A 26547-nucleotide genomic window follows, 5' to 3' on the forward strand; every position below is an offset into this window, starting at 1 on the left:
AGATCTCACCTGCTTAAGAGAGCCTCTTGGTGACGGTTTGATGTGGATGGAGGGAAGGACAGAGGAGGAGCAGCACCCCAGAGGTGTCTGTGCCCCTGTGCTGGGCTGGGCAGCAGTGCTGTGGGTTTGGGTTGTGCCTGTGGGGCCGGGCTGAGCCAGAGCCTGTTGCTGTGAACAGCACAGAGCTGGCTCGGGGTGCTGCACGGGTGCTGAGCTGCTCCTGGCAGAACTGGGATGAGTTTCTGCAGGCAGCCCTGTCACAGTCCATCAGAGCAGCAAGATGGACTTGCTCTCTCCTGTGGTGTGTTCGGGCCACAGGGTGCTCTGGTAGGGCTAAGTTCAGCCAGATACCTGTGGGCAGTTTGCACTAATGAGATGTTTTAGATGACACAGGTGCCCCCAGGAGCCTACTGTAGAACCCCCCCTCCTCAGATCTCTCACTGAAAGGCTGGAAGATGCTTTCCATCACTGCTAGAGTGTCATGAGTTGGAGCCAGGCATCACAGTCCCAGCCCTATTACTGATCCACTGAGCTGATGCCCACAGGGCCACCCATCCTGTCCCTTACTATCTTCTGGTTGAAGTTGACAAGACTGAAACGTGAGTCCTCTCACTGACTGCCAGGACTTAGCACTGCTGTTGAGCACTCCGGGATGCTGTGTGGAGCAGCAGGACAGCCAGCCAGCCTGTCTGTGAAACCCCTGCACGGCAACCAGAGCAGAGCCTGATTAAGCTTATGAAACCTGACAAGATCACAGCCCAAGGTGGTATTGCTGGAGGCTGCTTGACTGGGAACCGTGTTCCTGTTGCAGCGGCACGAGCATTAGGGACGTGTCACTGGAAGCCTGTCATGACACACGGCTGGCCCCTGAGTAAGGAGCACGTCTCTCACAGCTGTTATCCTGCCAGCAGAGTGCAGGAAGAGCCTGCTCCCAAATGGAGCACTGCCTGCATCTGCTTGCAAATGAGGAGCAGTTCCTCCTTCTCTGCCATCTTGGCTTGGAATGGATTGTCCCCTCAACATGTCAATGCTGACCAGGGCATTGCTCTTTTGGGTCTGCAGATACAGCAAGCCCTCTTGGCTGGCATGCATCCCCCCAAAATAATGGCTTTGTGACTGTGAAGGACATCCCCATAGCCCCGCTGCTCCATCAGTGGCCTGTGTGTCACTTTGACCCCAGATGAGGAGCTGTTGCCCACCTGTCAGGGCATGGCAGTCGCTGCCTGAGGGTGCTGTGTGCTGCCTGCTGTAGGTCTGGGAGCTGGCAGAGCAGGGCCTGCTGCAGGAGCTCTGTGCTCTGCTCACCACCAGCTAAAATAAGCTCTGAAGCGCCAAGCATCCTGTGGTACAACCTGGGTGGGAGACTACCTGACTCACCACCTCTGCCTAGCAGCTATTGCAGGGATCTTCGTGCCACTTGTTGTGGATCTGCATGAAGTCAGAGGCTTTTATTTCCTAGCAATCAGTATGTCTCACGCAGGCACGGCCCTCAGATTCCTCCTGGTCGGATTTGTGCTCATCTGGGAGAAGCAGCAGCAGCAGCTTCTTAAACAGACCGGGTCTTATGCCTTTGTTTCCTTCAGCCCCACAGGGTTAATCTCCTTCTTGGCACCTGATTATTTGCTGCTGCAGGGTGTGTGTTTGAAATTCTCATTTAGCTGGCTTTAATCCCCATCTGGGAGCTGTGTCCAGGTCCCAGGGGCTGGGGGTGGGTTAATACCTGAGCCCCCCTGAGCAGCTCAGTCACCTCTGCCTCTCCCCGCAGCTGGTGGCTCTCGGGTGTCCCCGAGGGAGGTATTGAGGTGAATGGACCACTTCCCAAATGGTTACTAAGCGTTTTGTGTTCCTTTGTGAGGCTGGTGAGCACTGGTGTTGCTGGCTTAGCAACAGGCCTGCTGAGAGGCAGGGATGGAAGCTTGCAGGGCTGCATGGTCAGGTGGGAGATGGAGCTCCCCTTCTGCTCTTGCCATGATCTTCTCTCCTTCACCTCTGAAGCACATCAGACATTGACACAGCTGCCAAACATCACTATATCCCCACAAGACACTAACTTCTCTTACCCTTGTGCAGCTCCAGCTTTTTGCCTGCTATTTCTGAAGGTAGTGGCACCCAATACTTTTCAAGCCATTGCTCCATCTTGCTGCCTTCTCCTTGCACCCCAGAGATGCCCACAATTATCTTTTCGGTGCTTCTCTGCCACCCACTTGCCTTGATGCCTGTTCCAGGCTGTCACCCTGCTACAAAGGAGCAGTGTCCTTGCTCCTTTGGCTAAGACCATTCCCAGTGGAGCTCAGGGTGCTCTCTCTCCCTGCCCATGTGCCCCTCCATGGGGAAGCAGCTCTGTACTCCCTGACTCCTGCCGTGAGTTACCGCTGGTTTTTTAGGATGCTGGGTTTCCTCTCCCGTTGGCTTTCCCCCCTCCAGGTGCTCCTGTCGGTGTGTAATGAGCTGGCAGAGCGCACAGGAGTGGCTCCCCGGGGTGCTCTCTGGCTGACACCACGAGCAGCAGACGGTGACTAAAGCAGAGCCAGCCCCGTGCTCGCTTTGTGCCTCCCGTGCTCCTGTGAAGGGATTGCAGATGGGAATGAACGGGAGCGCTCGGAGCAAGTAATCCCTCCCTGCCCCCGCCCCTCTGCCCCCCTTCCTGCAGACATTAGTTTGATTAAAATTGCATGAGCCCACACACGGGCGTGTTTTATTTTATTTATTTATCTCCTCCTAGCGAGAGACTGGTTTGAGGTCTGCTTTGTGGGAAAGCAGTCAGAGGGATGCTGGGGAATTCGGGGTGGTTTAAAAAACTTTCCCTCTGCGGAGCTCAGAGCTGGCTGCTGTGGGGCTGGTTGTACTGGTGAGACCTGCTTTTCCTGTGGGATGCTAAACTCAGGCACCTTCTTCCCAGCAGAGCCTGAGGTCCTTGCTGGTGGTGCCTGGGTGTGTGCTGGGCAGGCAGGAGCCCCTTCCAGCAGTGCTGGAAGGGTGCAGTAGGATTGCTCCAGGCGAACTTCACCCAAGGCTTGCCACATTACTGAGGGCATCTCCATGGCTGAGGGTGGGTGTAAAGAGCCAGTGTGAAACATAGGGATTAACTCACAGGATAGGTAAAACAAAAATAGATGCATTCTCTTTCAGCCAGGTTTGTGCACCCAGATTGGCCACACATAAAGTCTACATTACCATTTGAAGCAGCTTTCTGTCTCCTCTAGAAATGGGCAGAAGGCATGAAGAGTTAGATGACTTTGTTCCGCAGCCCTATTCCACTCTGTAAATGCAGTATTTTTGCCAGTGCTGTGGCAGTGCTATGTCAAAACTCCTTGGTGGGCATTAATAGTAGAGGCTGTCTTACTGCCTCACCCAGGGGCATGTATGGTTCAGCTTTTGCATGTTTTCTCCCGTTTTGGAAAAGAAAGATGCTATTTTCTTCCCTTCAGGAGGGTTTACTTTTAATGAAATGCTGCAAAGTGCAGCATGACTCCTGTGAGGGCTCTTTTATGCTCCAGGAGTGGTTTCCTTGTCTGTATCTTTGTCCTGTCTCTGCATTTTTCCCCAGGCAGAGCAGTGAGCGAAAGGGGCCGGCAGCTCCCAAATGCTTATCCCAGGGCATTGTGAGCTTCCTGGAGGTTTCATCTTTTCTTCTCAGACACCACTGTGCAGCACAGGGCTCTGGGGAGATGGGCTGGGGTAGCTGGTGTCCCAGCTGGCTGCTCAGCCCTGAAGGCCTCAAGCTCAGCGAACACCATGCACTTCTACAAGGTGGAAATGCAGTGGGAGCTGTGTGTTCCCAGCAGGAGACGGCTTGGATGAAATGGTTGTGCAGTGTCTAAAAGGATAGCAAGGTTTCATGCAATACCAGTGCACTCTGATGGGTGCTCTGTGCAGGGGGTTCAGAACCCCAGGAGTTGCTGCCCCTCTAAGGTAAGAGGAGCCCCCCACAGCCCTTGCCATAATCTGGTGCAAGATGTGGCTGTCACCTGGTGTCCCCTGGCGTGGAGTGCCTTCAGTGACACCCCCATGTCTGCCTTCCTTTAGGAGGAGTGGCCCCTCTGTTGGGCAGTGGGACCCTACAAGAGTGCCTGGCAATGCCACAGGTCTCACCAATGCTGCAGGATGCACCAGCTCCCGTGTTTGATGGGAGTGTCACCTGCAGGACAATTCCCTGGGTGTCTTGGGAGTGTGGCTGCTTCCCTTCCCCATGGACTGGAAATCTTTGCTGGCTGGTAGGGGTTAGCATAACAAAGCATCAGGTGAGAGAGAGCATTGAATTTCAATAAACCAGCAACTGAGGAATGAAATCTCCTTGCTTCTAATTTGAGCCCAGCATCCCTCTTGCTTACCTTGGAGCAAATCTGCTGTAATGCATAGGAAACAGCTCAGCAACTGCAGCTCGGGCTGTCAGCGAGGTGCAGCCTGAGGTTTATTAAAGACCTGCAGAGGTCTGTAAAAAAAATTTATGATCTTCTTGGGCTTAGTCATTGCAAGTTAAATATTTGAATAGGTAGGGGCAAGCATTTTGCTGAAATTGGATGATCCCTTTCATATTTATGTTTGGTTACGCTTGCTCCGCGTGCATTTGGATGCTTGGCCAGGGGCGGAGAGGGAGGTGAGGGATGAAAGGGACTTAGTACAGCGAGGGGAAAACAGGAACAGGGAGTGATTAGAATGGAGAAGAAAGCAAAGGAAACTACTGAAGGTTAAAAATAATAACAATTAGGCTGGGGGGAACCAAGAAGAGGCAGCAAAATAAATCGGGGCCTTTGAAGAAAAAAGGGGATAGACAGTGAAGCCTTTTATTAAAATCTAAATGGCTGACTCTGAAGATAAATGAGGTTGTGAAGAAACAATGGAAATAATAAAAAGTGGAAGACAGGAAGGAGGGAAATATTTAAAAGGAAAATGAGAGGTTTTCACAGGTGTGTGCGATTGAGCATGTCAGCAGAGATGCTCTGTAATCTGCTCTGATAATGTGACAGCCACTGGGGGCTTTGGGAAAACAAACACAGCCCAAACCTTGCAATTATTTTCCCAGTGAGGTGAAGTTTCCTGAGTGTGTAAAGCTGATGGTGTCCTCCTTTTGTGTATCCCTGGGGCTGTAGGTTACAATCCCGCCTTTCCTTCTGGGATGTGTCAGGAGCTGCTGCACGGACAGTAAGCAAAGCCTCTCCCAGGGCACTGCTGGCTTTTGTTCCAGGTGCAGGGAGGCTGGAGGGGCAGTGATTCAGTGCTTGCCTGGGGTTGCACAGCCATTTGATCACACCTTGGGAAAATCCTGCCATTTTCCACCCAGAAGTGTTGTGCTGCAGGGGGCTGTCTGCCCTGTTTTGGTCTGTTTTGCTGTGTCAGTGGAAGTGGTTGGTGATTTTGGGAAAGAAGGAAAGAAAGGTTGTGTAGTGTCTAAAAGGATAGCAAGGTTTCATGCAATAGCAGTGCAGGACCCTGATGGGTGCTCCTCTGTTTGCTGAGGAGGAGCCAACCTCCTGTTGGGCTACTGAGAGGATTTTTAAGGTGATCACCTGGTTTTGTGTAGGTCCTTGGCACTGTGGGAGGTTTCTTGGCTAGGTAGAACATGGCTCTGATGGATGAAGATGTCACACTTTGCTCTGGGGAGGTGTGATGTTGTTTGCATTTCTGAGAGGTCAGGTCTGACCCATGGACAGGCAGGTGGAGGAATGTGGTTGCTCCAAACCAGGCTGGGGTCTCCAGTGCTGCCCATCTCCATGAGTAGCTGTGCACTGCAAAATGGGGAAGGACTGAGTTTGTTGACCTTGCTTTTCCTCCTTTCCCAGTAGAGCAATTTTTTAAGCTGTGCCTGCCTCCCAGCAGGGACAGTCCTGCTGCCACCACCAGCCATGCATGCCTCAGTCCTTCTGTGGAAATAACATTTCCAGGAGGGAGCCAGTGCCTCATAGCTCAGTGGAAAGCCCTGTCTCAAAATCTCTCTGAGCAGTGTATTGGTCTGCACCTAGGGCAAAACCACAGCAGTCACCACCAACTGTAGAGGTGGAAAACAGCAGCTCTGTGGATAAAGGAGGGGCATTTGCCAGCCTCTTAGGAATTTAATCTTCACATTTTTCTCATATTGTGTCTGGGTACTCTTGGGGGCTGAATTTGCAGTGGTGGCATGATAGGAATTGGCTTTTCTCTTGCCATGTGTGAGGTTGTGAGTTTGCACTCTGCCTGTGTATCTTTTCCACAGTCTCATTACCCCCACCCCTTTGTGGATACCCACCCCTTAAATTCCTGAAATTATCAAGGTGAACTGCATGGATTAAAGTCTGCTACAAATACCTCTTTTAACAGCAAGGATAAGAGGCTGCATTAGTTTAACTGAAATCACTTTGTGTGGAATTCTCTGGCATAAACCAGACCTTAATAGATCCAGAATGTCTGAGGATGATCGAGTACTCAAACTTGCAATGAATTTTATGGGAAAATAGCTTTCTGTCTCTTTTATGTTGTGGTTTTTGTTTGGTTTTTTTTCAGTGATGGGTAGAAGAATGAACATTTTTCTTAAACAAGGATGTTTGGTTTTTTGGTTTTTTTTATCCCTTCCCTGCGTATTTTGGGGCAGCAGTGTACAGTTACTGTATAGTCTGTTTTGGTGTGGAGAGGTGGCATTTCAAAGAGCCAGGCTAAAAGAGCTGTTTGGAGCCTCAGGTGTGACCATCTCTGCTAACAGGCCACACAGGTAAGAGAGCATTTCTCAAGGAATTTCTTTCCCAAGTGTGCCTGTTAATGGGAGCTGTAAGAGTCTGACTGGAGCTCCCTCCCCTCATGTATTGATTTCCCCACTCTCCCCTCTGTACTGTCGTGGTTCCACTAGTTCTTCAGTCACCCTTGAGTTTGCCAGGGCACAGGAGACTTGAATACCTAATGTGCTCAAGCAAAGCTTTTAGAACACAAAAAAACTCCACCAGAATAATTATGTGGAAAAGAAGAAAAAACCTACATACCATTTTAATGTAACAGAAGAAAAGGAACAGTCTAAAGCTCTTCCCTTCCTTTTTGAAGGCTGTGTTTATAAGAATTTAGCTGTGATCTGAAATATGATAGCCTTTAAAACTCTCCTGCTTTGTTACAGGGAACAAAACAGTGATAAGCAAGAGGGGAAGATGTGTCCTAGCTATGCCACAAAACAAGGCTCTTGAGTCTACCTTCAGTGGGTTCTTTTGTTTGAGTGGTCCCTTGTTTTAGACAGGATAGAATGCTGATACCAGTGCCAACTTTGGAGATTTTTATAAAAGAGAGAAGAATAAATGTGGGCAGAAGAACTACTGAAGTTTGGTTTCTTGTGGCTTTTGCTGCCTGGTTGAATTGCTCAGTATCTAAAAAAGTGCAATCACCGCTTTCCCCTGATTGCCATAGTGCCATGGTTATTTTCCAGGTGACTTCTTTGGTGTCTAAAGGTTGACCAAACATTTAATTGTTTTCCATATTAGTATGTGGTGGGTATCTCTTCTGCTTCTCCAGCTATTTAATGAGATCTGCAAAACTTATTCTTGAACTGCTGTCTTCCCTCTCATTTTGGGAACTTTAGCCATTCTCAAAGTAGTGGCCACTTGCTGAAGTTAGGTGGGAGGCAGGTGCAAACACTGCACTGCCAGGTGATGCTGTCTCCTCTGGAAGCCTAAATTTCTGTAGGAAGAGGTCAGCCTGAGAGCATTTACCAGGCAGAGGCTGGTAAAAAGGTGAATATGGAAAAAGATACTGTCCAAGAGTCTTGCAGTGCTGAGAAGCCCCTCCTGAAGACTCTTGTCAAAAGGATTACCTTAGGATTGCTCCCTCATTTTTCTTTCCTAGCAGCCCAGCACATTTAGAGATTCCTCTTTCTGTAGAGCTTCCCTCGCCCTCCTCCTGCTCCAGGGTCATTTCAGGCTGATGTGAGTTGGTGGTGTTTCCATTATGCTGTGCTTTCCTCCATCTGCTGAGCTGACAGCCGCCAGCAGAGTGTCTGCTGCTGCTCCCAGGCTTTTCCCCCTGGGTATCTCAGCCAGTCAAGCTCCAGAGCCTCCCTCTGCCCAGGGCATTCCTGGGGAGCAGCCTGAGTGCAATGCTTCCTGCTGGCCCTTTTGCCATTTACCTGCAGGGGAGCAGCAGCTGGGAAGCTGGCAGCTTGCAGGGCCTTTTGCACTGGGATGCAATGGTGAAACAAGCACAGAGTGGGAAAACTGTGGGAGCTGTCTGTGGATCTGGGGACAGGAGTGTGTCAACTTGGCTCTCATTGAGAGGCTTTACCAGTAGAAGGGCTGGAGACCCTATAAATAAAATGCTAAATTCTGCTGGAGTCAGTGCTATTGATCCTGCCCTGTAAACATCATGGAAACTTCCTATTTACCAGTTTATTTTGTGACTTATTTTCTTTAGTGTTTTGAGTGGGTTTCTTAATGCACGGCTTTGATGCACTGTGTGCCTTTGGGTTAGTGGTAGGTGTGCCAAAAGCATCTTCTCCTTATTTTAATGACAGATTTATTTCCTGAACAGTTATTTTTAAATGCCCACAGTCTCCTGCAAAGGATTTGGGGTGCCCTGGAAAACTTGGAGCACTGTGGTGTAGGAGAGCTACCTGTATTCTGTAAGACTGAGCTTTCCCTTCTGGCTGTAACCATCACTGGCCTGTCTGTCTGTGCTGCTGAGATCAATGCATATAAAAATAAACTCATTTATTAAAAGGTACTAATACAGAGATGCCAGACACTCTCATGCAGGAAGTCAGCTGGTTGTACATGCCACGTTGGCTTTTCCAGACTAGCTCATTGCTACACAATTACACTTTTTTGCAGTCTGGGAAGCCCAAAGATTTCAAGCAGAGCCATTTCACCTCCCTTTTACTTATCCTCTGTCCCTCAAATTACCACCAGCTGAACTAGACAAAGCTTGGAGAGGAGAGATGACATAGCCATGTGAGTAAGACACCAAACTGCAGAAGTACAGTTAGAAAATAAACTCCTCAAGGAAGCAGATTTGCAGAAATGGATGTTGCCTTGCTTTATCTATGCTACCTTGACCAGATGGCGGAAGGCTGTCAACTATTTGGCTGAATTAGCTTTATTCATCTTAATTCTGCTTTCCTCAGTTTCTAGTAAAGGAGAAGAGCAGGTGGTCCTTGTGGCTGGGGAACTTGGACTCCATCCTGCAAGAGCCAGACTGTGCCTTTCATTCATTATGAGGGTGCCAGCTTCAGAGTAACAGTTCTGACCTGCCAAAACCTTGTTGGAAGAAAGTAGCTTGTAAATATGCAAAAGAGCCACCACCCTTCCTTCCAGCTTCCAGAAATCCTTCCAGCTCACGCTGACTTTGTGGCTCCTAGATGGTTATTGTCTGGTGAAGGTGTATGTTTGTATAATATGTTAGAAATAATTTCCATGCTTTAAACAGGACTAATAGATGAAGAAAAGATTTGCACTGTTTTAGTTTGTATGGATTTGGTTTTTGCCTTAGATTTCAAAACTTCTTCTCATCTACCTATTAACTATCCCATGTCTCTCAGTAATCTGCATGTGAAGGATGTGATTCTCTCCTTCCCTGTCTGTGCATCAGGATGCCAGAGTTCTCTCTCTGTCTTTCCATAGGAACTTGAGACCCAGACCTGGGCTGAACAGGAATTTTAGCTGTGATAATACAGAGTAAAGCCTAATTCTGTGCTTTCTTTGGTGCTTTGCATTTAAGGGTTGAAATTCTCCATTCTGGTGTGTTCAGCAAAAAAGTGGGTTTTGGAGGGGATGGACTCAGATTCTGCTTGCAAAAACCATCTCCCAGGTGTGCCTTGATCTGTGTTGTCTTGCCCTGGAGGCAAAAATAAAGCACTGCTGGGCCTAAGGAGTAGGACAGAGGGGGATGCTGGAAGTTGTGATTGTGGGCTTTGCACCTCTAGGGACAGGTTAGGTGCCCAAAGGCAGATGGGAGAAAGGTGCTTGCTCGTCTCAAAATCTTCATTATTGAATAAGTGAAGGAAAAGCAGCTCTCACGTGCATACCTTGACCTCCTGTGTGATCTCTGCCGAGCTCTTGAAGCGGGGGCACTAATCTCTGAAAGCAGCTCTTGCACTCTTATCTCTTGGTGTTGCTTGTATAGCTGAGGCAGAGGAGAATGAATCCTCCTTGAAAATTGATTTTTGAGAAGGGCGACTTACCTGACTATAAAGCACCACAAACATCATTATAGTCCGGGGGGAATGTGGCCTGGGATGTGTTTTGAAATGATACTACACAACTCTCCTTGTTCAGCTGTTCCTATTGCCTGCCTGCCTGAGTGCACTAGGTGGAATGGAATCAGGCTTCTCAAAAAATTGGAGAAAAGAGGATTTTCTAAGCTTCCTGTTTCTGTCATTTCTTAACTTCAGCTTCAGAGGTGTAACACGTTAAGACAGTGTTGCCTGCACAGCTTCAGAGGAGCCCAGGCTGCATCAGCTCCGTGTTTGCTCCTTGTCTGCTTTCCCTGCCTGTCCTGCGGGCCCCAGGAGGCTGTGGCTTAGCAGGTTGCCCTGTGCTGCTTTAAGCCCCAGCAAATTCCCACATCCCTGCTCTTAGCTCACAAGTGCTGTTAAGTAAAACACACCAGCTTAACCCTGGGTGGAAGAGTTGCGTGCTGATGCGCTCTGCCCTCGTGTTTGCAGTGGCTTAGGCTTGCCTTAAGCTGCAGTATCTGCTGGTGCTCAGGATCAGTGGGAGAGCTAAACCCTCTCAGAGGTGAGATTGTGGAGCAGGGAGGGAGGCAGAGGAGGGATTTGTGCTTTGTCTCACCTTGCTTGCTGCTGGAGGTTGTTGCCCCCACAGGTGAGAGGTTGGTGTGGCACATGGTGGTGTGCAGCCCATTGCTGCCCTCCCAGGCTTTGTTTTGGAGGGGTCTGTGGGGTGCTTGGTGGGGCTGGGCTGGGCTGGGCTGGCAGGCTGGCCAGGTGTCACTGAGCACAGCGGCTGGGGCAGGGACAAATCCCAGGGCTATCACCCAGAGCAGAGCCAGGGTGTGAGCATTACCTTTGGGAGAGCTCTGAGAGCAGGGCAGTGCCATAGAGTGCCTGGATCATGTCTGGGGGTTCTGAGCTTATCCAGGAACCACCTCCTGCCAAGTGCTGGGTAGTTGAGAAGGGACATCCAGCCTTTTACCAAGCACAAGTTCCCTTGCTGCAGAGAAGCAAACATCCATGTCCTTTTGGGTGTCATCTCTGCCACCTCCTCAAGGCTATTTTTTACTTGCAGGCTGATTTGCACAGTCCCTGCAGAGCACATCTACCTCTCAGAGCAGGATTGCAAAAGAAAGTGTGCATGTGTGAGGGAATAAAGGTTTATAAAGGTTTTCCTCCCTGAGCTGGCTGGGAGATGGCAGCAGGGATGAATCCTGTGCTCTCTGCCCACACCCAGCTCATGGCACTCCTTGGCTGCCTCTCTGTCCTCAGTGCCTTTGCCCTTTGGGCTGCTGTCATCAGGGTTTGCTCCACTGATGCTCCAGATAATTTTTGCTTAATGAACAAATGATGACTCTCACTGCTGGGCGCCGCCTTGTCCTTTTACCACCCCTTTCTGGTTTCTCCTCTTTTCTCTTTTTTTAATTTTAATGAGGTTGCTTGAACTTTTCCACCTAAATTAGCTGTCCTAATAAGCAGATGCTCCTTGGGATGCTTTGGGACAGGGGTGGATAGAGGAGAAGGAGCTTGTTAGCAGGAGCCTGGCTTGTGCTGTTGCCAAGAGCAGCTTTAGCTGAGGGCAGGGGCTGTGAGTGTGCTCCCAGCACCTGCCACACTGCACCCAAAGCAGTCAGGGGAAGGGGGATAGCATTTTTGGAGGAGCATCCACTCAAAGAAATGATCTGCACAGTGCTGTGCTGGTGGGGCTGGAGCCCCAGAGTAAAGCCCAAGGCATAAGGGATGGGCAGGCGTCCTTTTTCCTGGAGCTGAAGCACTTTTGAGAAGTTAGGAAAGCTTCAGCTTTCCCAGGTTCCTCCAAAGACAAGCCAGAACTGGGGCTGAGCACATCTGCTCCCCTTGCACACGTGCTCTGGGTGCACAGGGAGGGGGTTTCTGAGAGGGTCCTGGGGTACCTGCTGCCAGCCCCTGTGGGTTTGTGTGGGGCTGGGGAAGCTGCAGGAGAGCATTGCTGCCCCGTGTGCCTGGGGTGGGTGTGTTACCTCTGTCCATGATGTCTGAGGGGTCTCACAGAGCTCAGATGTGCAGGAAGCACCTCTTGCAAGGGTCATTGTGGAGACATGGAGCAGGCAGTGAGTGCAGTGGGACCCTCTGGCACTGCCTGGGAGGGAGCACAGCCTCAGATGGATGGGCTGCACATGTGACAAGCAGAGCCCTCGACAGGCACGGAGGAGTTCAGGCCCTGAGTCGGAAAGCTGACCTAATTTCCACTTTTTACGTCTTCTGTCGGATTCTCTTTCCCCTTTCTCCTACATTAGTTATTTCTGTTTGGGTTTTTTTTGCTGTGCCTTTTCTCACTTGCTGCTTGAACTCACCCAGTTGCATTGGGAGATGCATTTCCATTGGCGTAATCATTGCAGGCAGTCGTTAATGTACCAACAAGGATACCATTGTAATCGGAGGATTTATTACTGCTGCTGTGAAACAACTGCCATGCTGTCTCACTTAACCCTTCAGCTCCCCTCCTGTCTTCTGCCAGCAGCTCAACCAGTAGCAAACTGCCCTTTTAAAAGAGCTGCAAGCATGCAACCTGGGGATGTGTTATTATATTCAGGTTTTTTCCTGCTCTTACCATAGGATGCTGCAGTGATATGAGTGAGAGCGAGTTCAGTGCTTCACTATCCATTTCTGGATTGAGTTGCAGCTGAAAGTGACTTTGTTGTTAAACTTCTAATTTAAAATAAGATCTAAATATTTCCATAAAGATGGAAAGTATATTTTGACTGCTTCTGCAGGACCTTGAAGGGAATTTGCTACTTCAGGGAAGTGCATGACTTCTTTTTTAGTTTAGTTAAATAATTGCTAGTATTTTATCTGCCTTTAACTATCCTTATTTTTCAGTGCAGAAGGGGCTTTGCTGAAGGAAAGTAATCCCCAACCAACCAGACTATTAATACTTGTTTTTCCCTGTGGTAGCCAGAGCCTGTGGCTATATGTAGGTAGGCAAGGAAGAGAAGAGGGAAGGTTCTGCACAGAGACCCTGCACCTCAGTCACAGTAAAAATACCTCTTGGGGTGGTAGGTTTTACTTCTCTGATTCGCATCCTCAGGTAGGACCTTGGGCAGTGAGACAACTTAGAAGCAGCAACAACAGAATCACAGCTTTCCTCTGCCTGCAGCCACCTGAGAGTTTCTGGCTGGTACTTAAAACTAAAACAAGCTAAAGAGATGCTACCAGTGGCATGATCAGCTCAGATTTTTTTTTCCCCCTTGCAAAGGTGACATTGAGGGTCTGCAGTGTGACAGGGTGTGCGTGTTTGCTCCCTGCTGAAGGCACTGCACGTGCTCCTGACTGACAGGGAGGAGTGCCTGGTGCTGCAGCAGGTATGGATCAGCATGTGCAGCTAATTGCCAGGCAGGAGGGCTCCAGAGGATCACACTGCTAATCTGGATACTGCTCCTGCCTTGCCAGCACCCCCTCCCTCCCACGGCACGCCTGCACACGTACCTGGATCCTGGATGGAATAGGAATCAATAGTGCTGTGGGGGAGGGATGGATCCCTGAGAGCTGCCAGGGAGAAAACAGAGCCCTTCAGCTGCTCCTGTGTCTGCTGGCAGAGCCTCCCTCCTTCCCTGGGGTGGCTTGGTGGCCACAGAAGGGTTAGCAGATTTTGCAAGTCTGATAACAAAGTGCTGTGCTCTGTTCCTCACATTCCCACCCTCATTGCCATTCCCTCTGGTTTCACCAGGGTAGCTCTGGCATTGCTGTTCCCCTTGAGCATCTTGTTTTGGAAGGTTTGTTGGTGCTGAGCTGTGATCCCTATGGGGCAACAAGATGATGTGGGGCAGATGGAAAGATATCTTTTGCACTAATTCCCTGCAAAATCCAGGGTGTATGTCTTAGCCAGAAACAGCTTCTTAGGGGTAGGGAATGCATGTGTTTGTTCTTCCTAAATAGCTCACACCTGATACTTGGTAAGCTTAGCTCTGCCCAGGTGGCATAAAGCAGGCAGCATGGGGCACAGGGTAACACCAGTGTCTCTGAAGTGTATCAGTGGGTAAAAGCTATAAGGAAATCTGAGAGAAGAAGAGATTGCTGGGTTTTGCTTGTTCTGCAGTGGCCCTGAGATGGTCCAGCTGTGTTGGGTAGCCTGTCTAAGTTGTTTTACTCCTGAAGAGCCTGAAGTGTAAGGCTGCTGTGGTGCTAAGTGATTTTCACAGCACTGTTTCCCCAGCCTCTGGCTCCCAGCCTGATGCTCCTCCTGCATCTCTTAGCAAGGAAAGGGAGTCTCAGGCAGCTTTGCTATTTGCCTGGGAGTAGATAAAACATTGGTAGATCTCTGCTTTGTGTTGGCTCATAAAAGCTTTCATAACCCACCCCTTGGAGATGTTTGGGGTTTTGGAGACCCAGGGATGAACCAGAGCTAGCCTGAGGAAAGGTGAGACACCTGGATCATCCTTGTGTATGTGGGCAGAGTTCAGCATGGCACTGGGAGCTGCTGGAAGCCTGGAGCCTGTCCTGGGGCTTGGAGAAAAGTGTGTTGAGCTGTGCACACCTGGGAACTCCAGTCTCTGGTCCCTGCCTGTTTTCTGGGAGACTGTAAGCCAGCTCCTTGTCCTGGAATCAGCCATAATTAGCTCACTGAGTTCTCACTGGTCGTGTGTTACTGAGGTGTGTGCCTTTGAGGTGGTTTGACTGGAGCTGGGTGTGCAGGCCTCCTGAGCAGGGCTGCCCTGGCCGGTGGGCAGCAGCTCTGAGCTCCTCCTCCTGGGACTCTCCCTGGCTGAGTCCCTGACACCCTCTAGTGGAAATATTTATATTCAATATTTCAGGAGCTTTCAAAACGTGGTGGTGGTTGTGAGCACCCTGTGCAATGACCAGTGGCCTGGGGACTCACAGGAAATGCTGTATTCCTTAAGTGTTTTAAGTACAAGCTCAAGGCTGTCAGCTGAGACTGGCTCAGGGATGATAGCACAGTGGATTTGCTGCCAGGAATTGCTTTTCAGTCACTCCTCTCCTTGTCCAGCTGCTTGCTGCCAAACCTGACCTTGATGCTGGAGAGAAGGGAGTTCTAGTGACACTTGCAGAGGGTTGTGACAGCTGCAGGGATGGACTTGTGCTTGGGGACAAGGAGGAAGCAAGGCTGGATGCTGGGAGGAGTGCAGAGAAGGCTGCCTGGATGGCACATTGAGAAGAGAGGAGAGGAGAAACAGGCAGGAGCTGGGTGAGAAAGAAGGAGCAGAAGGATGTGTCCTACAGCATCCCACTTGGCTCTGATTCAGGTGTGGCTCTGGTCCCTTTGATACAGGGAGGTGACTCTCATCTGAGCTTGTCCTTGCTTTCAAGTGGAGCTCAGCTTGCAGAGTGTCCCCAGAAGCCCTGGTGCTTCCTGTGGCAGGTGGCTGCAGGATGAGTGTGGGTGGCTGGCAGCTCCCAGGTGGGCACAGTGCTGAGACTCACTTATGTCCTGAAATGCAAACTGATGTCTGTGCCACCTGAGCAGGGTGACTGGCTTGGGAGGAGCTTCTCTTCCAAGAATGCACATCCTGCATGCTCTAGCCTGTCCTGGTGAGCACCTTTCTGGTGTTCCCTTTTTTCCCTGGGACTTGCAGCCCTAGTCTGCTCCAGCCTGATGGGCTAAGCCATGCCTGTAGCTCTCCTGTCACATGGAGTCACAGAATGGTGAGATTGGTAGGGACCACTGAAGGTTATCTAGTCCAGTCTCCCTGCTGGGGCAGGGTGCCCCAAAGCACATTACTCAGGGTTGTGTTCAGAAGGCTTTTCAGTATCTGCAGAGAAGGAGCCTCCACAGCCTCTCTGGGCAGCCTGTTTCAGGGCTCTCGGCATCCTCACAGAAATGAAGTGTTTCCTCGTGTTTCTCTCCTCCTACTGCTCAGCACCACTTTGACCCCTGCCCTTCAGACACTTGCATACTTTGATGAGGTCCCCTCTCACTTACCCCTTGTTGGTGCAGGCCAGTGGGGTCTGTGCCTTGGGAATTGCATTTTCTCTTCTCCTGCCAGCTTCCCCCCGACTGAGCACAGCACCGAGGCACATCTTACAGTGTAAATAAACAGCTCTTTGTGCATCACTGGCCAAGAATGAGAGTGATGGTGTGAGGCACAGAGCCTCTCTGCTGTCCCAGCCACCTCAGGGCTCTGTCTTGTTCCTCCCTGATCATCTGATCCTTGAGAAGCTGGGCTGTCATTTATCAAGCAAGTGTCAAGTCCTCCTGGTTAGGAAGGTGGCACTGACTGAATATCTGTGCCTGCCATGCTGACGTAAAACAACAGCCTGAAGGCTGTGTGCAACCCAAAAGGTCTCACCAGTTCCTCTAACCAGGAGGATCTTGGATGGCTTTTTTAAGTGAAGTAGCAGGAGGAATGCAGCACAGTGTGTCAGGCGTTGCCACAGTTAAATTACAGCGTTAACCACACGCTGACACCTCCTGACTTTTCTCCAGGAGTGCACTTTGCAAAAACATGCCTATGTGGGATAAAGGATGCTAACCCTCCATCTGGGTTATGACCTGGAAATACAAAGTCATGGTTCCAGCTGGCAAAATGATGTCTGTGCTAGCCTGCAGCCTGCTCAGGGAATGGTGTGGAAGTGCTTGCCTGAGACCCAGTCTTCAGACAGGATTGTATTACTCCCAGGAAGTGGGCAACTCCATGTCTGGCAGGCCAAGTGCCTGTCCCCTCTTGGAGCATGACCTGGCTTGTCCTGCAATGCCAGACAGGCTCCTGGGGTCAGCAGCTCCCTGTGCTTACCCAGGGAGCAGCTGTGCTGCTGAGCAGGGCTGGGGGACACACAGGGCTCTCAGACCAGGGGAAAGAGGACAGGCACATTTCCTTCACAGGTACCTGCTTTCACCCCATAAACTGTTGCACAGAGGCTCTGCATTCAAAGCATCTCCTCAGGAAAGTCACTCCAGCAAGCTGATGATGAGGCTTAATTTATTTAAATAACATAGGAGAAGTTGTAAGAGCCCGTGGCTGGAGGGCAGAGAGAAGGGAGCCGTGCATGTGTAAAAATTACTCAGTAAGGTTTGAAATGAGAAGTTTAAAGCTTGTTGTACAGTGAATTGGCAAGGTTGGTTGTTGCTGTCGTCACTGTTTGGGAGTCAGGGATAAGGGGAAGGGTGAAGTAAGAAGGATCCTGGCCAGAAACTATTGCCAGCGAGCAGGGGATGGGGGTTCCAGTGAGAGAGATGAGGGGTAGAGAGGGACTAGAAGATGTGGTGGTGACAGGGACAATGACTTGCACTGTAAGCAGCATTATAAGGTACTTTTCATGGCAGGCAGTAACTTGGGTGGTGAACATGTAGTAAAAGGAAATGCTCCCATCTGGACTGGATGTGGGAAGATTTCCCTCTCATTTACTCCCAGCTTGTTCCTTTTTTTCTTTGCCCTCTTCTGATTTTGACTTTTCTGCCATAAATAATCCCAGTGGTTGTCTTCACTGCAGCTCATTGCTCTCTGTAGCAGTGCCTGAATGGAACAGATGCAGCTTCTGGCAGCTCAGCTAATTTTGTCAAACCATCCAGAGCTGTCAATGAAACCAAACTGAGATATGTTAATTATATTCCACTGGTATGTGGCAAAACCGTGGGCATTAGCAGGCTCACTAACACTGCCTTGCCTGCAGAGCTGGGGAGAAGGTTTACATTCTTCTTTCCACGTGATGTTCCTTGAGACAGCAAAGTCTAGAAGGCTTCTTTATTAAAAAATCCCATCTTCTGGTGGTAAAACCTCTCTCTAAATCCAAGCAAGGTCAGAGGGCTGCAGTTTTTGGTCTTCATCCTGATTTTAGCAGCTTTACTTCCTTTCCTCTAGTTAATCAAGTGGAAAAGCAGCCAGCAGTTTTACTACCAAGTGCCTTGAGGTGGCTGTGTCCTGGGAGTGAGCACTGGTCAGGATGCAATTGTATTGCTGCCCTTAGAGGAGCCAGTTCCCTCTGAATGCAGAAACTCCTTCCTTTGGCCTGAGGGAGTCATTAAAAGAGGAAACAATATAAACTATGGAGAAGGGAATTGGATCTCCTGACTTTTTTATAAGGGAAGATTTTTTTATAAAGGAACTGAATATGTTTGGCTTGGTCCCACCAGTGACTGAGGAGGGATGAAGACCATATCAGGGCTGAGGTGAGGCTGAAGGATGGGGGCAAGAGGGAGGTCACAGATCATGCTGGGGGGTGCATGATGGAGGAGAGGCTCCTCGTGACAAAATGCTTTGATGGGAAATGGATGCAATAAACTGTGCTGCTCTGCAGCATGATGGAAAGCCTTGTTCAGTTGCTGGGGCCCACTGAGCAGGAATTCAAGCACCACACTTGGAGTTTGTGCTGCAGGTCATGGCCTTTCCCAGCCAAGGGCTTTGGGGACAGTTCTCTTCTTCCTAGAGGCTAAATGTGAGTTAACACAATTAGTATTTAATTGTAATTGTGAAAAGAGACTTCTCCCCCAGCTCTCTTAAGGTGTTTGGCCTTTGCCCTCAGCATTTTGGCGTGGCTAACTCTGGGCTGTTTGTACCTGCTCTGCTGCAGTGATCCCGGACTCGCTGCGGGTGACGGCGATCCCGCAGACGCTGAACAAGGTGGAGCACGACTCCCTGGAGCTGAAGTGTGAGGTGTCCAAGAGCACAGCCCAGCACAGCCACGTCTCCATCGCGTGGTACCGGCAGCGCGGCAGCGAGGCGCCCGTCGAGATCATCTCCCTGAGCCGCGACTTCGTGCTGCGGGCCGGCAGCGCCTACGCCCAGCGACAGGCCACGGGGGACGTGCGCTTGGACAAGGTTGGGGAGACCACCTCCAAGCTCACCATCTACAACCTGCACCCCTCAGACCAGGGAGAGTTTTACTGCGAGGCAGCGGAGTGGATCCAGGACCCGGACGGTTCTTGGTACGCCATGACCCGCAAGCGCTCCCAGGGCGCCATCGTCAACGTGCAAGCCACTGGTCAGTGTCTCCTCTGCTTCTTCTCCCTGGGCTGGGCAGTGGGAGGAGATGGAAAATGGGGCTGTGCCGTGTTAGGGGGCTGGGGTTTGGCTCCCTGTTTTGCCACGTGCCTCACTTGGGGGGCTGCTGGCAGGGTGAAACAGGGCAAAGGAGGGCCCAGGCACTGCCTGCAGCCAAGGGAAGTGTCAGCAAAGGGCAACAAGGGAGCTTGGGTGATGACACCTATCTCCTGATGTGGTCGGGGATCTGGAGCTGGTGCAGAAGCTAAAACATACATCTTAAACACTTGGCGTTAGCCCTGACAGTGAGGATTTTGGTAAGTTAGGAGGTAAGAGTGATACAGCAGGGAATAAAACTAAAAATTTCATCAAGTGCTTTTGAATCGCACAAGGTCCATTTACAAGTCAAAATTCTTCTCCAAGCCACCTGCACAGCTTCTGCTAAGGATCTAAATACCCTGGCTGAGCTCTTTGTTCCTCTAGGATATCCCCAAAAGTTCTGCCTTTTGACTCTGGCTGAGCAGGATGGGAGTAGGACTAGACTCCAGGTCATATTCCACAGTGGTACTGGATGCTCCAGAGCTGCTGCCTGGAGGACAGGGATGTGACTGAGGAAGTCTTTGCTTGCTCTTTGCTTGATGGGCAAGAAGGTGGCTCAATGGGAGCACAGCCCATCTGGTCTCCCACAGCAAAAACAAGTCTCTAACCTTTTTACCTCTGGATGTGCTTTTCTGGGGGATATTGGCTGTGCAGGGAGTAGCAAGTTGTGAGCACCTGACATGAGGTGTGCTGGCTGTCCTGGTGTGTTTTGCCATCCTGACACGAGTCTCTCTCCCCAGACAAGGAGTTCAGCGTGCGGCTGGAGACGGAGAAGCGGATGTACATCGTGGGCGAGCCGGTGGAGTTCCGCTGCATCCTGGAGGCGCAGAACGTCTCCGACCGCTACTTCTCCATTTCCTGGGCCTTCAACAGCTCCCTCATCGCCAGCCTGGGCCCCAACGCCGTGCCGGTGCTCAACAACGAGTTTGCCCAGCGCGAGGCCCTGGGCCAGCTCAAGGTGGCCAAAGAAAGTGACAACGTTTTCGTGCTGAAGATCTACCGGCTGCGCCTGGAGGACAGCGGCAAGTACAACTGCCGCGTGACTGAGCGGGAGAAGACCGTGACCGGAGACTTCATCGACAAGGAGAGCAAGAGGCCAAAGAACATCCCCATCACTGTCATGCCACTCAGTAAGTAGGGGCGTGCCCATCCCCTCCTGAGGGCATTGCTGTACTGGGCAGGGAGCTGGAAAAGATGTGATGTGCCCAGACCCCAGCAGTACAGGAGAGGGAGGATAGGAGTTCACGTGCGGTGCGGGCTTGGAATCCCTACTGGCAAGATGTATTTCTTTTGTTGGGAAGGGGATGAAAAGGAGGGGTGTGTGTCAGGTTCACAGATGGGGAGTCAGGCCCCCACCTTGTAACGACACCAAGCTGGCAGTTCTGTTCTTGAGCTGAAGGTACAAGTGACAGCCTCTGACTTGCTCCTCACGTCTCGCTCCTGGCCTTGCTCTGCAGGGAGCTGGGTGCTCTGTAAAGTACTCAGCAGGCAGAGTGGGGAGACCAGCTTGGCCTAGGAACTGCTAGGTTCCTGCAGGCTGTTATGATGGTGATTCAGCTGTCTTGCAAGACAGCTGTACTGGAATAAACCAGGTGTGCTCCTTGAGCAGCAGTGATCTTCAGCGTGGAGCTCGGTCCTGGTCGCTGTGTGTCAGCCAGCTCTGGTGAAAACAGCTGGAGGCTTGCCTTGTGAGAGAAACATGGTACATACAGAAATAACAGGTTGAGAGGAAAGATTCCACTGGCTCATTCCTTGTTTTGCTCTCTGAAACTGTGGTGGCCATGGCATGGTGAACCTTGCATGGGTTGCCCAGGCTACCAGTGGAGTGACAGTGGGCTTGGAGCAAGCAGAGGGTTGCTGCAAGAGGATTTTGTGCTTTACTGGCCTCTATCTCTGAGATTTGTAGGGAAATACAGCCCTTTCCTCTAGCTTTTTTTTTCCCTCCTCATTTCTCCAAAAGAAATTCTATTTCTTTTCTATCCTACCAATATTTGGTCTCATTTGTTTGGCTTTGAAAATCAGTCTAGCTAGAAATCTTGCACTGGACAAATTTCTAAAACGTTTTGTTTCTAGACCCAGTCACCTTTCAGACAGATTTGATTCTTGCCTTTGATAAATCACCAGCTGTAGGAACAAACGTGATGTTTTTTTTAAGGGTGCTAAGTGTCCATAACTGTGATGGAAGGCAGCAGGAGTAACCAGCACTCAGTATCTCTGAAAAGCCAGCCACAAAGCCTTACACCTCCGGGAAGCTCAAGATACCAGTTGTTTTTATTTGAACATTACCAAACAGCGATAGCTACCTAAAGTGGGAGTTTGGGAGAGCTTCTCCCAAAAGTTGTTGGTAGGAATGAATGTGGCAAGATGGTGATCATGGTGACGTGAATTGAAAAAGCCACAGGGCGCTGGTAGCATTTTTTTTTTGGAAGAGCCAGTTGGCACGCAGTGCATATTGTAGCAACAGAAATTCCCTCAAGTTTTGCCGAGATCCCATCCCGGACCTGTGACCAGAAGACACGGCACTGTCTCCTGAGCCGCAGGCAGAGATTTCTCCCAGCTTTGGCCTACACCTGCCTTGAGTGTGCGAGTCACCAGGAGCAGCTTGCTGCCCACCAGCTGTTTTTGGATGTGGTCACGCGTGAGGTTAAGACGTGCCTGGACCCAAACGCGTGGGCAGTCTCCTGCACCTGGTGGAAAGCGTCTGTGGCCAACAACGTCCTTCTTGCAGCCCAAGCAGTGGCGACTGTGTGTCATCTCCCCTGTGTGTGTGCGTTTCTCTCCTTAGAGACCAGCATCTCCTTGGAGATAATCAACAACGCCACCAATGTCTTGGAGGGAGAGAGCCTGCGCTTTGGCTGCAACGTGCGCTCGGGCTTGGGGCCCCAGAGCCGCCTGTCGGTCGCGTGGCAGCTGGTGGACAAGCTGAACCGGCGCAGCGAAATCGTGCGTCTGGACCGGGAGGGCACCCTGCACCCCGGGCCCGCCTACGCGGAGCGCAGCAGCTACGGGGGCATCCAGGTGGAGCAGGTGCGCCCCGGCTCCTTCACCCTGGAGATCTTCAACAGCGTCAAGGCGGACGAGGGCCACTATGAGTGCCGGGTGGCCGAGTGGACGCGGACGCTGGATGGGGAGTGGCAGATGGTTGGGGAGCGGCACACGAGCACCCCGGTGTCCATCACTGCTCTGGGTGAGTACTTGAGGCGTGGGGGGCCCTGGGGCCACGGTCCCCCACGTGCCTGGCCGTCCCCCAGGAGGTCACCTGCAGATCACTGAGGCTGTTCTCAGCGCTGCTGCCTGTTCTTGCCAGCAAAACAGAGGCACCAGCAGCCTGCCTGCAGCTCCTCCTCATAGGTTGGTGCAAAACGCCTGCATGCGCCCTTGTGTGTGGGGGCAAAGTCTGAGGGGTGGCTGTGGCAGGAGCAGGGCAGGGAATGGCTGAGGAGAGGGATAGGGCTTCCAGTGTCCTTCAGAGGAGAGAGGCTGCCAGTGCCATGGTGTGTCCTGCCAGTACTGGAGCTGGATTTTGGTCAGTGCAGTGGTGGTGCTCCAATGGCAGCCCATGGACATCGAAGCCTCCCTGCCTGCCCTGGGTAAACCTTACTTCTGCCCACACCTGATCAGGAGTGCAGAATGCTGGGCATCTGTTGGCCCACAAAGCAGAAATGATGAGCATCTCTGACAGAAAGCATGAGTCAGGAATGGTCCTCGCTGTCTCTGCAGGGAGGCACTGAGCTGCTGGCCCAGAACCACAGCATCGTCCATGACCAAGGTAAACCAGTACCTGGTGTTATTGCAGCTGGTACTCTGCTCTGCCAAGGGATTCCTCTGTTCTAACACAGTGAAGCCACATCAGTTTAGGAGAGGGCAGGTAGGGAGTTTGTCTGACATTGTGCGTGGATTGTGAGTTACTTTGGTCCTCTTGGGCTGGTTCCAAAAGGGGTCTGCAGAAGGCTGAAGAAGGGATGACTGCTTCTATGAGGCCACTGATTTTCAGAATGCCAAGGCTAGGACAGTCAGGGAGCTCTATTGAAAGGTTGAGATGGGAATTTTGGCAGGAGGGTGGGGATTGTGTGGCTCTTACTGGTACTCTGAAGTATTAATCTTAAGCTTTGACAAGATGTGTGTGAGACCAGACTTCAAAGTCATATTGTATTCTGATGAAAATCTTGCTTTTTTCCTCCTTTCCTCTCTCTCCTTTACTCTTGACCTCCTTTCAGAGGCTGTTTTGTCTGGAGTTAGAAATCTTTTCTGTATAGCTTCCAAAAGCAGGTAGGGATGTTCTTTTGTAAAGAACTAAAGCAAGATTCTCATCTAATTTCAATGGTGTCTTCCTCATGAGGTCAGCAGCATTTGTCCTGCTACAAGTCCCAAGTGTCAGCCCTTCCCTTTACTCTGCCACTTGTAAAAGTCTTGAGATTGAGCACTGAAATTTTAAAATGTGTCACTTCTACTCTTGTTAAAATTTAAGATGCTCAGAAGTGCACAACAGTTCCAGAAGATGTGATGGAAAGGTTGTTTCATCATCTCTGCTCCTCAGTCACTGGCTGTTGAGCATGTTCTGCCTAGGCTTAAGAAATTCCTAGGTCTCTTTAACTAGCAAAGCTGAAGTACCTCATAAAAATATAGTAGAGAAACTATTGAGTATTGTTTTGCTGCTGAATCTGTTTTGGTTTTCTTGTTCAGCTTCATGTTTTTGAAATGTCCTGAAAAACTCAAATCCAGGGTACTAAGAAAAAAGCAAGAGAGGTCTACAGCTTCAGAAACTGCTGTTCTAAAAAAAATGCAGTAAATTTAGTGACACTCACGTTTCAAGTTCAGATCTCATTGTTTGCCAGCCTGCTGGGGTAAGAAACTCTTTAACTGATGATATTCAAACCCACCAATCTAACCACAGGATGGTTCAGAAGCAACAGCCAGAAGAGAGAGATGTGCTGGCAGAAGAGACCAGATGTTCCTGAACTTCTGAGGCTCTTGAGTGTGTGGCACAGACTTGAGTCCCAGTCTGGCCACGGAAGGAGGGGTTGAGGGAGTGGTGTATTTTTGTAGGGAGGTTTTACAGAAAATCAATCCACTTTTGTGCTTTTTGTTCCAAGTCCCAAAAGAAGGGCTTTTGTTTGTGCCATGTAAGTGCCATGACTGTATTGATGGAGTTGAAGACCTGAGAAACACACCTGCCTTCTGCATGACTTCATGAAGCTTCCTTGCCCAGGCCAACTGGAGAGTAAACTTGATGAAGTCACCTGGTCTTGGTGAAATTAAGTTGGCTTTCCAGGGCCTTCTCTGGCTCAGGGTTTCTGTGAGCTGGGCCTGCTTACTGGGGCAGGAGGGCTTATTGAGGGATATGGAGGTGAGGACTTATGTGGGGCTGAGACTCAACAGCTCTGCAGGGGAGGCAGCCTGGGTCTCACACTGCCCTCCTGGGTAATCACTGAACATGCTGTGAGAGGCTTTAATCCCAAAGATTGACCTGTTTTCTCAGTAATTACACGGCCTGGAGCTCTGGCACGGTGACGCCGTGGGGTTGCTGGAAGTGAGCAGATTTGGTGGGCTCCATGCTGTGCCCGGTCTGCCTGCAGCAGCAGGGAGCTCCTGGCTCATCTTTTGGAGCCAGTGGCATGCTGAAGCTCCATGCTGATCCAGAAGATGTTCCTTTTTTCACTGTGCACTGTCTGGGGTCTCCTCCAGCAGTGGCAGCTCTGCTGAGAGCTGGGGTGGTCAGCACTGCAGGGAGAGGGGGAACTGTCAGCCCATGTGGGACGCCCCATGGAGCCTCTGAGGAGGGGAGCGCTTCTTGGGGACATTGGCAGAAGAAAACAAGGTCCCTGCTGAGTCTGCTGGCCACACTGACATGATTGGAAGAGGAGAACATGTTTCTGTCTGCAGCTTGGTTCAGATGAGCAGTGGAAATACTCTGCCTGAATATGTATGCCTGACTGGCTAACTGGAAAATGTTACTTTTTAATTACTAATAGACTGCTAATTTCAACTCCTCTAAGCAGACTGCTGGGGCTGAACAAGTCAAAGTGTATTGACCAGCTTGCAGAGTGGCAGACACATGAGCACAACTGCATAAAGCTGTCCTGGAGTTGTGATCTAGAAGAGAGCAAAAGCTGTGCTGTGTGAAGAGCAGGAGCAACCAGCTTTTCTTTCAGTTTGCCTCCATCCTGGGGTTTTGTAACCATTGTCACCTCTACGATGCAGGTTTTGAAGGCTGCTACATCTTGCTTTCCTCATTCTTCCTCCAGCTGCAGCAGCCAGATGCAGACCTGGGTAGGGGGACAGGGTGGGACCCCCTGCCCAAGAGGTGGATGTGAATCACAGGGGGCTGCTGCTGAGTAGCTACTCTACCATAAGGTGCTCTCCCTTGCCGTTGTGCTGCTGCATTTCCATACAGGGTTTGGCAGCCTGCAGAGGCTGTGTCTCGGGGGATCTCGCTCCTCTGGGCAGAAATTGAGGGCAATCCTGCTATGGCTGCAGCCCATGCTCACTCAGGCCATCACTGCTGCTCAGGCCATCACCACTTGTGTGTTTTTGCCTCTGCTTTTCACTTCACTTGGCCATAGCAAATGAGAAGCTGACACAACTCCAGTGGCTGAGCACACCGCTGGATGACCACGCTGGCTTTTGCATGCTGACAGCAGGGCCCCCTCAGGCAGGTGTGTCTCAAAGCCCTCTCCTCTCTTCCCACAGAGGCTGGGTTTGCCGTCACCGCCATCTCCCGCACCCCGGGCGTCACCTACAACGAGTCCTTCGACCTCCAGTGCATCATCAAGCCCCACTACCCGTCCTGGGTGCCGGTGTCGGTGACGTGGCGCTTCCAGCCAGCGGGCAGCACCGAGTTCCACGACCTGGTCACCTTCACGCGCGACGGCGGCGTCCAGTGGGGCGACAGGGCCGCGGCCTTCCGCACGCGCACCGCCATCGAGAAGGCCGAGTCCAGCAACAACGTGCGCCTGAGCATCAGCCGGGCCAGCGACACCGAGGCCGGCAAGTACCAGTGCGTGGCCGAGCTCTGGAGGAAGAACTACAACAGCAGCTGGACCAGGCTGGCGGACAGGACCTCCAACCTGCTGGAAATCAGGGTCCTGCGGCCAGGTGAGTGCCGAGGGTGTGCGGAGGGGGATGAGGGGATGGGGTATTCTCAGAGTCTCTGTGGTCCGGATGACCCTGGAATGTGTTAGAGAGTCTCTTTTCCCAGCCCGACAGCCAAAGGAGTCAGGATTCTTCTATTCTTGTTCTCAACGTTGTTTATTTGCTGTTAGCTAATACATTCTTTCTCCGACCCGCCGAGGTTTGTCTGGCAGGTCAGGTTGAGGCACACTGACCACTTCAGAGGCAATTTTATCTTTTTATACTAAAAACTACGTGTACATTATTTGCAATAATTTTCCAATACCTATCAGCTATGTTAGACAGTGTGTT

At 50.9% G+C, this 26547-nt stretch overlaps 1 protein-coding gene across 1 annotated transcript in view; it reads left to right on the forward strand.

The window, feature by feature from the left end:
- The window catches only part of IGSF3 (immunoglobulin superfamily member 3), a 91847-nt gene that overhangs the window by 41224 nt on the left and 24076 nt on the right, over positions 1-26547 (forward strand). The window contains exons 3-6 of the mRNA XM_054270293.1: positions 18617-19027; positions 19866-20255; positions 21911-22312; positions 25816-26220. Coding sequence (XP_054126268.1) covers positions 18617-19027; positions 19866-20255; positions 21911-22312; positions 25816-26220 — 1608 coding nt within the window. The remainder of the gene's footprint in view (positions 1-18616; positions 19028-19865; positions 20256-21910; positions 22313-25815; positions 26221-26547) is intronic.

This window comes from Melozone crissalis, unplaced genomic scaffold (genome assembly GCF_028551555.1).
Source record: "Melozone crissalis strain CALT ecotype California unplaced genomic scaffold, PUWL_Pcris_2 ptg000009l_1, whole genome shotgun sequence".
NCBI lineage: Eukaryota > Metazoa > Chordata > Aves > Passeriformes > Passerellidae > Melozone > Melozone crissalis.